Source organism: Odontesthes bonariensis, chromosome 9 (assembly GCF_027942865.1).
Source record: "Odontesthes bonariensis isolate fOdoBon6 chromosome 9, fOdoBon6.hap1, whole genome shotgun sequence".
NCBI lineage: Eukaryota > Metazoa > Chordata > Actinopteri > Atheriniformes > Atherinopsidae > Odontesthes > Odontesthes bonariensis.
Window position 1 is genome coordinate 34,063,646 of NC_134514.1, and position 12,144 is coordinate 34,075,789.

Sequence of the window (12,144 nt, forward strand, 5' to 3'; positions counted from 1 at the left end):
AACACAGTAAGTCTTCAGCAGACTTCAGAGCAGCTCAAGACTTGAAGATGGGCTCGCTTGAAAGAAAATGATAGAGGGCTCCATTCGAGGTGAGTCACTGCAACAAGTCACATGGTTCAGACATTTAATTAGGACACTTCCTTGAAACTTTCCTGTGGAACCATTAAGAGCATGTCCATCTAGGAGGAGATTACATTTGGAATCCACTTAAATCAAGTACAGTCTGAGAATGATTCTGGACCCCACAGGGGGAGGTGGAGCATGAGCTCGAGAGAAGCAGTGCCCCTCTTAGCGAACTGTCATTGTCTGGATCCCTAATGAGCAGTAGAAAATGGAAAGAAATCATGTATATAAAGCAACGGATAAAGTGGGCCACATTTCACTGTCATTTGTTGGTAAAGATGTTTCATGTGGCACAGCAATATGATCCCGAAGTAGATCTCTTAATGTGGGCAAAATGGTTTGGGGGGATATGAAAATGCCCTGCAAGCACAGGCTGTTTTAAATACAACTCTTGTAATGCAAGATCAGGAAACCAGGATGGAGCCAAACAAAACAACACAAATCTCTCGAACCTTCTCTTTTACTTCTCACTTTTCCTTTCCCCAAGTTCTCTTGCAATTGTTGCTCCTCTGAGAACTCGGATAAAAGAAAGCTTCATTTTCAATGCCACAGTGCCTAAGTGTTCAGGGCAAGATTACAATCAGACTTTTGTCATCAGTTAATCACTCTAATGGAGCAAGAGAATGCAGAGAGGAAGAGGACGACAGTAAATGATTTTTGGCGGTGGCAGCAATGCAGCTAACGATTTCTGTCAAAAAGCTCCTCCTCAGCTCCTAAAGAGCGGCAAAGTGAGGAGATGAGGACAAGAGCGGGACCGAGATGGAGAGAAAGAGAAGGCGCAAATAATGACAGGCCATTCAGCCTTTAACACCCACCTCTGATAATGATGCTTTAGTCAGGGCTATTAACTCGTAAAATCCTCCGCCTCCTCTTTGTCTCTCTATCCTCACCCTCCTTCCCTGTGCCAATATTTTCTCCTCACTCTAAATTGACTTCTTTCCCCCATTTAGAAGAGAAGAAAGGAGAAATACACCACAACCAGACTTCGTGCTTTCTTTGAGCAGAGTAAAAGAAGAGGGGGGCTGTGTTCTCACAATACTCCTGCCTGCAGTTTGCAACGCTTCTAAAAGTTCTAATTACTTGGAGACTTTTACAAGTGACCAGCGCAGACGATGGTTGCATCAGTCACACAGAGTAAACTGTATCTGGTTTTGTGTTTAAAAATGGAGCACATTTGAGCACAACAAATCTTATGGATTTAATTTGCTTGTCACATATTCTTGTTACTGTAACAAATGCTTGTGAATTTAACTTAAGGAACAGAAATGCCCCTATTAAGGTTTAATAATTAAGATTCTAACCCTTAATACAGAAGCTAAGAACCATTTGTTTCGTGAGATATTGCTCCTGTAATAGCATTCTAAGCAGAAAATTCAGTTTTCTGTGCTCGGGCAGGTGTATTTTGGTGAACAAACAGACTTCTAGATTTTGCTCCACTAAATAAACAACAAAACCTGATGGATCAGATGATTTGTTACACAGAACCACCTTGAAAATCCACAGAAGCTGTCTAAAGGTGTAGATATAGTCCCAAATACCATCAAACAAATGACAAGGTGCAGAGAGCCAATCTGAGAGTAAAAGCTGCTATTCCTGACTCTTCACACATAAAACCTGCTGCCGGTGCAGGAGGCTTGTTTGTCCGAGCTTCTATGCTTTGGCCTGTGGTTGGCTTGTGATTGAGATTTTGGGAAATCCAAGTTGCCTTGCAAGGTAAGAAACTACAGTCTTCTGCTCAAAAGCTTCCCATAAGGAGACGGATACGACCACAATTAATCTTGCTCTGATTTTCCCAGTGGGAAGAAATCTACAAGTTGTGTGAGCAGCTTTAAATTAAGTTCAGCTTTGGGATTTTGCGGGTAATGTTTATGACTTATTATCTGCTGCTATGGAGGCACACACAAAGATCTTGAAGGGTCAATATAGTACTGCTAAATACAACCACAATTTATCAATTTATTAATGTGCAGCAGCAACTGCACAGATGTGTGGCCTGGCAACATCTGCTGCTTGTGATGTAGCACAGTTGAAGTCAGCCTGTCTTTTAAGACAACTAACTAGCATAAATTAAAGGTTAAAATCTTCTGTTTCTGAAGTTGCTTACTGAAGTGTTAATTGGGGGTTCATCCAAAGCTAATCATGCTTTTATCAAAACCTAACTGACCATGATCAAACCCAATAGACTCAGTGATCAAATGCATGTCTGTCAACAAGTTACTGTGTATACCTCATTGTTATGCCTTTCTCTTCTCAAACCCTAATTTCATGTTAAAATTAGGGCTGGGCGAGTTAACTCGTTATTATCATGTTAACGCGTTGATTATTTAATGCCAATGAATATTTTATCGCGCATTAACGCATGTTTTTTTTATTTAAAAAAAAAAATTGGGGTGGGGGGCTTTTGTGCCTTTAATGGATAGGTAAGTTCAGAGAGACAGGAAGCAGGGGGCAGAGAGAGGGGGAACGACACCCAGCACAGGGCCATCCGATGCAGGCCTCTTGTACATGGGGCACCTGCTCAACCTACTACGCCACAAACCACCCCTGTTTTATTATTCATTTTATTATTGTAAAAGTCTGTTGCTGTCTGCTGCGGAACCGGAAAAGTAATCGGCGGATCCACCAAGCATGGAGAAGGGTACAGAACTTTTACTGGGCCATTTTCATTTTAAAGTTCTTCCAGACGGCGGAGTCGACAGAACCAAAGTCATCTGTAAACACTGCCAAGTTGAATTGTCTTATCACCGTAGTAGTTCCAGTCTAAAATATCACTTAAAGGCAAAACACACAACTGATACCAGCAAGTCATTCAAGGAAACAGACAGTGGAGCGAGGCTTCTACATAAAAACTACATAAAGATGCTGATGTTAAAAGTTTGTCTGGACAACAAATGTTATGGCACTTTCATTCATATGGCAGCACATTTAACATAAAACTAAATGCTAAAAGCTATACACTACTTTTGAATTAATTTTTGGATTTTGCGCACAAATGCGATTCATCGTGATTAATCAGGGAAATCATGTGATTAATTAGATTAAAAATTTTAAATCGTTGCCCAGCCCTAGTTAAAATATTACTTATTTACACTCGTACAAATTGTTAGCTGCATATCTCTTTTGGTTACTGCCAGCCTATCTTGTAGTATTAGAAACCATGTTCTGCATGTGTGCGTCTTCACTGACCTGCACGAGGAACCAGGAGATGAGCACAGAGACCCAGGGGTTGCCACTGCGGGACGTCTTCTTGGCTGGAGACAGCACCTTACCTGCAGAGGCAAAAATTGTTGAAAACAAATCCCCCGACAACAGCTTCCAAAACCCTCAAAACCAACATCATTAAAACATGTGTTGACCGAAGAGGTTGTTTTAGTGTTAAAGTAGACGTATAATAGGATGTCATTATATGTCATAATCTAATGCACGATAGGATGCATTTGGTGATTTTCTGTCATGCATATTTGTAGAACGTTCAACGGAGTCAACGTTCGAGAACTTCGAGAACGCAGTTAACTCTACTCACACATGCCCTGGAACAGCTTCACAGACAGCGCCTACAGTGGTCCCTAAGAGCTGCCTGCTCACATAATTTGGACCGGATTTGGGATCAAACATTGTAAGCTTGAGGAGGTTGACATTCAAAGTAAAAAACATGGAAAGACATGGAAAGTCAGTCATGTGAATTTAGAAGTGCGTATATGTATTTTCATGTTTTTTCAGCGGACAGGAACAGAATAACCTCCAACTCAGAAATGTTTCTCAGTTTTTCTTCCACGACAACCAAAACCAAAAATAAAAACCCAACCTGGAAGCACTGACAGTTGCTATTTGTCTTATAATTCATGTTATTTCCAATGTACATATACATATACTAGTATGCTTAAATGACCAGAAGAGGTTTGGATAAGGGTTGGCAAAATCTAATGTTCCAAACATTTAAACAAGTTTAAGTAATAAACTGCATCTCTGCTTAAAAAAGAGAGAGGGAGAGACAGAGGGGGACAAACTGAGCTGCCGAGTCATTTTATTTACCACCTCCCTGCTCTGCTTGGTTTGCTGGAAGACAGTGGTCTTACATTCATCTCAAACCTTCATCTGAGGCATTTTATGGCATGGCAATGAGACGCTGAATTTATAAGAACAACAGAGATTAACACCCCCAACCATGGAGACGAAAAGCAGCTGAAAAGGTGGGGAATGTGGAGGGGAAGTGATGGATGGAGGAGAAGAATCTCAGTTTGAGAGTGAATTTCACACCTGAAAAAAAGCATTGGAATTGAATCAGCGAGAGATTTAGGTCAAGTCAATGCAGCTGAGGGGGGACAGCTGACTGTTGAAGAGGATGGAGAGGCAGGACAGAGGTGAAGGAGTTAGTGGTTAGCCTGTTATAGAGGAGAAGGAGATAGTGGTGTGGAGGAAGAAAACTCCTTCTGAGTGTTCCATCAGTCAGTTTGCATAGGACAGTGGCAAGGCGGAGTAGTGAGCAGCATGCATGAATGAATGACAAGAACAGCACACACTCATGCAAAGACGGTGTGCTCACAGAACCCTTCTCAAAAACATGCTGCTCCCCACAAGAACATTACACATTTATGGTTCCACAGACACCGAGTGTTAATGAACAGATTCATCTAATCTATGCTGACAGACAGACTTGTACTCCAGTCGTGTGCCTTTGCTCCTTCTGATCACCCTACAGAGCAACCTGTGCTAATATAGCCATTTATCTCCCCTGAAACACACACAAGCTCGCCTCACGCATGGACAGGAACAGGACAAATCAATTTGCAATAGACTTAACAAAGGAGGAGAGGACAGGATAAAGAAGGTGCTCACAGTCATTAGTAATTACAAAGCAGCAGGCAGCATGGAATCACACAGAGGAGCGGTGGAAATTACAAGAGAGCTGCGTTCGCTTGATATGGGAGTGACTTTCATGAAGAGAGTTTGGATTTGAACTACATTTTACCGAAACTTCAGCACTCAGACAAACACTTTGGCCTCTAGTATTTTGGTGGTAAACTGCTCTTCCATTGCAAACTGCAGTCAAAGTACTGAGGAGGCAGTATATTAGGAGAGACCTTACTGCAGTTTCAGAGTTAGAGAGCAGTAGTGCTACCCACCAAACAAGTCGTCCCTGGCCAGGGCATAGAGGATCCGTGAGGCTCCAATCAGATTGCTCATTGCGGCAGAGAGCGTGGAGGAATAAACCCCGATGGTGACGAAGGGATTCCAGATGTTGATGTCTCTCAGGAAACTGTAATCCCTCTGAAGGAGGATGCTGGAAAAAGTTACAGAATAAAATCCACAAATGTAACCATCGTGTGTAAAAGTTTTTACATTTGATATCAAATCATAGCCAACAGAGACGTGATGTTTATCATTGTTTGAAGCAGGATGCTCATAAGGGGCAGTCGGGGAGGCAGTGCTCTCTAAAAACTTCAAACTTTTTAATCAATTTTTCAAAAACCTGCAATTGCAAACACATTTACTTTAATTTATGCATTGTTCTTAATCACATCATGAAGCTGTGGGTGGAATTCTATCACAAAGCTGCAAAAGTCCAGGCCATTTTAAGCATTTATTCCCAGAAACATGTTCCAAATTAAATCTACCCATTGCCTTACCACAGTCTTTGTTTGGTAATTTCATGCTTACAACAACATCATAATACAACAGCGAAAAGACAGATAAGATATGAGATTTAGTACAAGTCAGGTTGCCATAGTGACGTGCTACAGTATGTGGCTTCATAAACGAATCGATGGATCAAAACTGTCCAACGGAACTTTTTCCCTCTATGCGTTTCCCTTTAAACGTGCTTTTGAATAGATGGAATGCGTCACTTTGATCTGTGAGACATTTTTATCTTCTCCCTCACAGATGGTCCCATCTGTCCATGAAGCAGAATGTGTACGTTTTTATGTACAGTGTTCAATCAAGACATACTTTGCTTGTCTAAATCTGCCATAATGTCAATTTGTTCATCCATGGCTATTGTTAGAAATCAATATCAGATTGATATTACTTTTGGCATTGATACTAAATTGCTTATTTCAGTTTTCTTTTTTTTATATAAAGAAAACACTTAATATATGTTGGGGAATCATCTTTAAAAAATATTTAATGTTGTAATGTCTTAAAATGTTTTCATACACAAACAGAATTATCAGCAAAATGTTGTTATCTCATGTATCTGTGGTTGAGGGAAAAGTAATCAAACGGGACTATATGATGTCATCAGATTTACCACCTAAAGTGGCAGGTGTGGGGCACTGTGAGCTCGCACACACGGACCCATCACCATCGCATTTTTCTAATCCTTTAACCAATCACAAGTCTTTGCTGCTTTGGTGGTGTGGTGGTTAGCACTGAGGGTTCCTGGTTCGAATCCTGATTCCATGTGGAGGTTGCATGTTCTTCCTGTGCATGTGTGGTTTCCTCCCACCGTTCAAAAACATGTGTGCCACGTTAATTGGTAAATTTATCCTAGAAGTGAGTGTGCATGGTTGTTTGTCACAAACGATCCTCACAAACATTCATTATAGCAACAAAGCAGGTGTTCCTTATTGCACAATCTGACTGACAACAATACCATGAAGGCAGAATTTTGTCTGATATAATCTGCAAGTCTTGGGCTCACATCAACAAGCACTGAGTCAGAGTAAAAGCACTTTGACTGGGAAAAGAAGCTGTTAAAGCTCAATCACTTGTGGTGTCAACAGTGAAGAAAGAGATAAAAAAAAAAATAGACAAATAGAAAAATCGAAAAATCATTTTGTTACATTTCCATTGGGACACCAAAATGAAGTAATTTAAATCTTGTTTGCTCTGGGAGGCAAAACGGGCCAATGTCGGATGTAAAGGAACACCACTGCAGCGGAAGGAATGATTACTCTGCCAGGGTGTCTTATGATGTGACCCTGGAATACAGTGAATGTGCGTGTGCACAAACATGCAGGATATGGTGCTCAATACATGGTGAAAGAGGGATCAGTGAGACCAAAAAAGACAGCAGGGTGTGCATGATTATGGTCTACCCCCCACCCGTTTTCAATACAACACAGCTAGAGAGATGAGAATTAAAGCGCAAACTACTTCTCCCTCTCCTGATCCATCTCAATCACTCTTTGTGGCTCAGTTCTCTCTCACACATTACACACACACGCACCCAGTCCATTGACTCATCTCCCTCATCACCTCCCTCTCCTTCATTGTGATGTTTGAGAGGTCGCTCTTACTTTTCGGTCTCAATCCTCCTCATTTTATTTCTATTTGGACCAGTGACCGCTCTCCCTCTCTTTTTTTTTCTCTTCTCCTAATTATTAATCTCATCACATTTTCTTCCAGGTCCACTGATTTTAGTGCTTATCATCATGGCATCATGGCCTATAAAATATTGTTCATTCCATCCAAACATCTCGGAACACTATCATTTCATAAGGAGCTAAAGAGGCAGTCGGCGTGCACACGCCGTGTGCTGTTGTGCTCCTGAACACACACACACATTTATGAATCACCCCAAATACACTGAATAAAAGAGTTGCAGAAGAGTCATTTATAGGATTATAATGAACTTAGGTTAGGTTAAAGTTAGCGTTGGTGTGAACCGACTATGCTGTGATGGACAAGCAACCTAACCAGGGAGAAATGGATAAAGCAGTTATTGAAAATGGATGTATGTTTTGTTTTTTGTTTTTTTTAAGTTAGGTTGCAAAGCTTTGTTGAAGTACTTCTCGTAGTAGTGTCTGACCTGCAGTAGACAGCAGTCAAAGGGCTATTAGTTTTGAGAATCATAGGGTCTCTAAAAGCTAGGTGAGCTAAAGCTGAAAGCTACTTAGACGGCGACCATGAAAGGAGCGACTTTTTTTCCATCTAGCACAACTCAAACCTCAAAAATTTCATATTTACTTTGACAAGAGCAGTTTTGTGGATTCTTGCACTTTGTCATGACACGTTTTCAACTGCAGTGTATATAAAAACATAAAGTCTGACTCTTGTTGGGTTATTGCCCTTCCTTATCTCTCAACATTTTAGGTGGCTCCTGAAGGTGTTTTTTTGTCAGCCTCTAAAGCAGGGATGTCCAAAGTCAGTCCTCGAGGGCCGCTGTCCTGCAGGTTTTAGATGTTTCCCTGCTTCAACACACCTGATTCTGATGAAATGAAACTTAACAAATCTTCAAAAGATTGCTGTTCTGCAGCAGACTGCTAAAGATGCATTGATCTGATATGTAAAAATGTACTTGTAGAACATATGTGCGTGCATGTGTGGGTGGGTGTGTGTGTGTGTGTGTGTGTGTGTGTGTGTGTTTGTTGGGTGTGTCCGAGAGTGCATGCAACAGAAATGAATGATGATGTGGGTCAAAATTTATAGGTTGATTATTAATTTCTCCGACATGCAGCACAACCAAAATAAATCTTGAAAGCTTGACATTTCCAAACTGGCTCTAAAAAACAAAGACACAGCAAAATGAACAACAGTGATGACAAATGGTGTGTGTGTGTGTGTGTGTGTGTGTGTGCGTGCGGTGAGTCTGTGAAAGAGAAAGAGAGGAAGAATGCAAATGTCACAGTAGAATGAACAATATGTATTTTTAGGTTTATAATTTTGTGTCTTTAGAAGCTGTGTATTCACTACAAAGGGAGAATTGCATCTATGTGTGTCTGCATGCGTGTGTGTGTGGCCAGGATGGTAATTATTGATCAGATCATCAAGCTGAAATGAGCTCTGCTGTTGAAATGAAGAGGAGAACAAAAGCATGAGGGAGTGTGTGACAGATTAAAGGGACTCGTTTAGAAAAGCGGAGGAAACACAGCTCAGTGACTAAAATGAGCCCACAGAGATTGTTTGGTCGACTGTTCTCACTCCTCCCAGCCGGCTCCCTCCTTCAGCTCATTTGTTTACCATTTTAATTCATGCTCTCAATTGTGTATTCATGCATATTCATCTTTTAATCCATCATCTCATGTGTTTGTGCTTCAGATAATTCACCTGCGCTTTGGTCGAACATTATGGATTAATTATGCATGATTTTTCAAATCTCTGACACCAGAGTGGGTGTGTGCACGTGTGTTTAGGTGTATGAACACGAGCGGAAACACGGCCATCACAACCAGTGCTCATGTTGCTCTTGGAGGATGAGTTCAGCCCTCATCAGGACTCACGTAACGATTCAGGATCATCCAGCTTAATGATCCTATAGAACAGCCAATAAATGCTCAAATGGGATCAAAGCTAGTTACTGAGAGGGCTCTGGCTTATGGCTAACATTACTGTCATGCTCACAGCACCATTATGGGAACATTTGTGTCTCTAGACTAGATAAACGACAGTCATGCCCATCAATACTCAAAGAAACCTCTCCTTTCTATTTCTGCTGTAAACTCCTTGGTTGAATGCTATTTCCAAGCAAAAACAGCTGCTCGAAAATGTGAAAATATTTGGAATTTGGAATTGGTTCAGTGGTTAGAGTCGGTCGTCCAATAACCGGAAGGTTGGCAGGTTCGATTCCCACTCTCGCCACGTAAAAAAAAAAGATTGGTGGAACTGACAGCTGGAGGGGTGTCAGTCCACCTCCTTGCCTCCTTGGCTGAGGTGCCCTTGAGCAAGGCACCGTACCCCCATGCTCCACGGGTGCTGAATGGCTGCCCACCGCTCCAGGTTGGCATCCGTCTCTGAGTGTGTGACCCTGTGCATGTGTGTGTCAACAGGTGCCAACCTGGATGGGTTAAAAGCGGAGGACAAATTTCATGTGTATGCATGATCAATAAATCGGATCTTAATCTTAATTGCACTGAAGCTACACTAATCAATATCAAATACACTGGTTGTGATGTGAAAAGTGGTGACAATAACTTAAAAAACCCTTTATTCTCTTGGCACAAATATAGACTGAATGGTTAGGCCTTACATAAAGTAACACAGTGACAACTGATTACCAAGTCAAAGAAGTCTCGTTTGCCAAAGAAAATGAGAGCCTCCTGACAGCTTTGAATCTTATTCGCTGTCTCGTTCTAGTAAAGTTAGGAGAACCAACACTTTTCTCTCCAGGTTTACTTTTTACAGTATTTCTGCTGTAAAACCCTTCCCTTCATAACGCAGCATTGTTTACACAGTTAGTCCATTTCAATGGATTGTTTCATCATTTTAAGTTAAGGAGAAACACAGAGTTTATGCACACGGATAATTTTCACATTACAAGGAATTTGGCGTGGTCTGTTTGGTGCAATAAAACAAAACAAAACAATATAAAATAATAAAAATATATGTACAAAGTATTAGTGAAATGAAGAGCTGAGGGCAGAAGAGTGCGTTAATGTAATGTTGGACCATATTGTTTGTCTGTGTTTTGTCTCAGTTTTTGTTCATAAATAATGACACAGTGTAAAATGACGTGTTGCTGAGGTTGGATTGACCTCAGTTTAAGACCCAGTCAGGACCATGTAAAAAGATGTAAACCCTTAGAACTGTAAAGGTGGAGTTTCTACTTTTTCTCATGACTGGATTTGGGTGTAAAATATCTATAAGCATAAAAACCTTCACAATGAGTCTCTACTGATTGAGAGCAGTGTGTGGAACAACCATTAAATACTTTCAATGCATTGATTTTGTGCAGCCATATACAAGTTAAATGGGTGCAAGTATGTATTGCATTCAACGAAGATGGGGGATGCACAAAGAGATTACTGACATGGTCTGATGGTTTTTAGTGTCTAACATGAGTCAAGCTCCAAATGCTGTGTATTTGGAATTAATTCTGTGTATTTCATTCAACGCTTTGGCGTCTGAAATACTTTCATCTTTCACACCTCCGCCCACTTTATTTCTAACCTGACTCGCGATTAAAAACAGCCAGGGGGAATAAGCACAATAACATCATGTAATATTATAACATTAAGGTTATTTTTTCAGTCTGAGCAAGTGACAACAGGTTTTGCAAAAAAATAGAAATAAAATAAAAATACCAAAGGAACATGTCTGTTCACGTGCAGCAGGTACGTGACCACTGTTGAATGACATGTGGACTATATAGAAGTACAACCCCTCAGCTAAAAGACGAGAGAAAAGGATTTTTTTTCCCACCAGGCCAGTGGGGAAAAGCAACAAAGAACTCATTTTGCAAGCAAAGCAGTATCAAGTGCACTTCAAAAAGTCTGGGCAGAAACAGCCTGAACATGTGCATCTCTTTTCGCAAAAGACCCAAGGTACCTGTGCAGCCCGTCTTCAGCCTGGTGTGCTCTGAATGCCTCTACAGCCTTGTAGAGACATTGTAATTGACTCCAGAGCAACAAATGCACCAGCCCTGAACTATACCCTTTACTTCTGGGATTTAGTGTTGGTCTTTAGCCTCGCTTCCCCTTGACCTTGCAGGTACTTTTAGAGCGTAGACGCAGCTCACGAGGGATGAAGTATACAAAGACACAAAAAGGAGCAGTTGAGAAAAAGGAAGCAAACAGAAAGCAAAAATAGAGGCAGAGGCGGGTAGAGAGGGGAGGGATGGAGTGGGAGAGTTAAGTGCTCTCAGGGGAGTAGACTGTGGTTAAAGATTATTAAATGGGATCAATAACTAACAAGGTCTCTGCCTGCACAAACACACCCATCCACTCTCTCCCCCTGTTTTTCTCTGTCACCCCATCCTCTGTCTTTCCTCCCAACACGGCACATGAACTCTGCACGTCTCAGCTTTTTTGGGAGTCCGTCTTTCTCTTTAATCTTAAAAATGTAAAGCAAATTTTCCCCCAGTACTTGACGTCCAATTCGTCTTAAGGCTGTAATTTTCAGCTTCTCTTTTCAGTCATTCTCTGTACCAACTTTGTATTACTTCATCATTGGCAACAGATGCTTTTAACAAGGATGTGACTGAAGTAACTACTGGCTGCATTTTTCTTTATAATGGGATGACATTACCTTCAAGGCAAAGTAAGTCACCGACATTGTGTGATGATGCCAATTATTCAAACTCCAGACCGACAAAATAATCACGAAGCACTTTGCAGTGTGCTTGACTCCAGAAAGGGGCGC

At 41.1% G+C, this 12,144-nt stretch overlaps 1 protein-coding gene across 1 annotated transcript in view; it reads right to left on the reverse strand.

Annotated features, from left to right (window-relative positions):
- LOC142388624 (solute carrier family 12 member 9) overlaps positions 1-12,144 on the reverse strand; it is an 82,802-nt gene that overhangs the window by 45,173 nt on the left and 25,485 nt on the right. Inside the window, exons 7-8 of the mRNA XM_075474096.1 lie at positions 5,247-5,404; positions 3,310-3,392 (exon numbers count right to left, since the gene is read on the reverse strand). Of these exons, the coding sequence (XP_075330211.1) occupies positions 3,310-3,392; positions 5,247-5,404 (241 nt within the window). The remainder of the gene's footprint in view (positions 1-3,309; positions 3,393-5,246; positions 5,405-12,144) is intronic.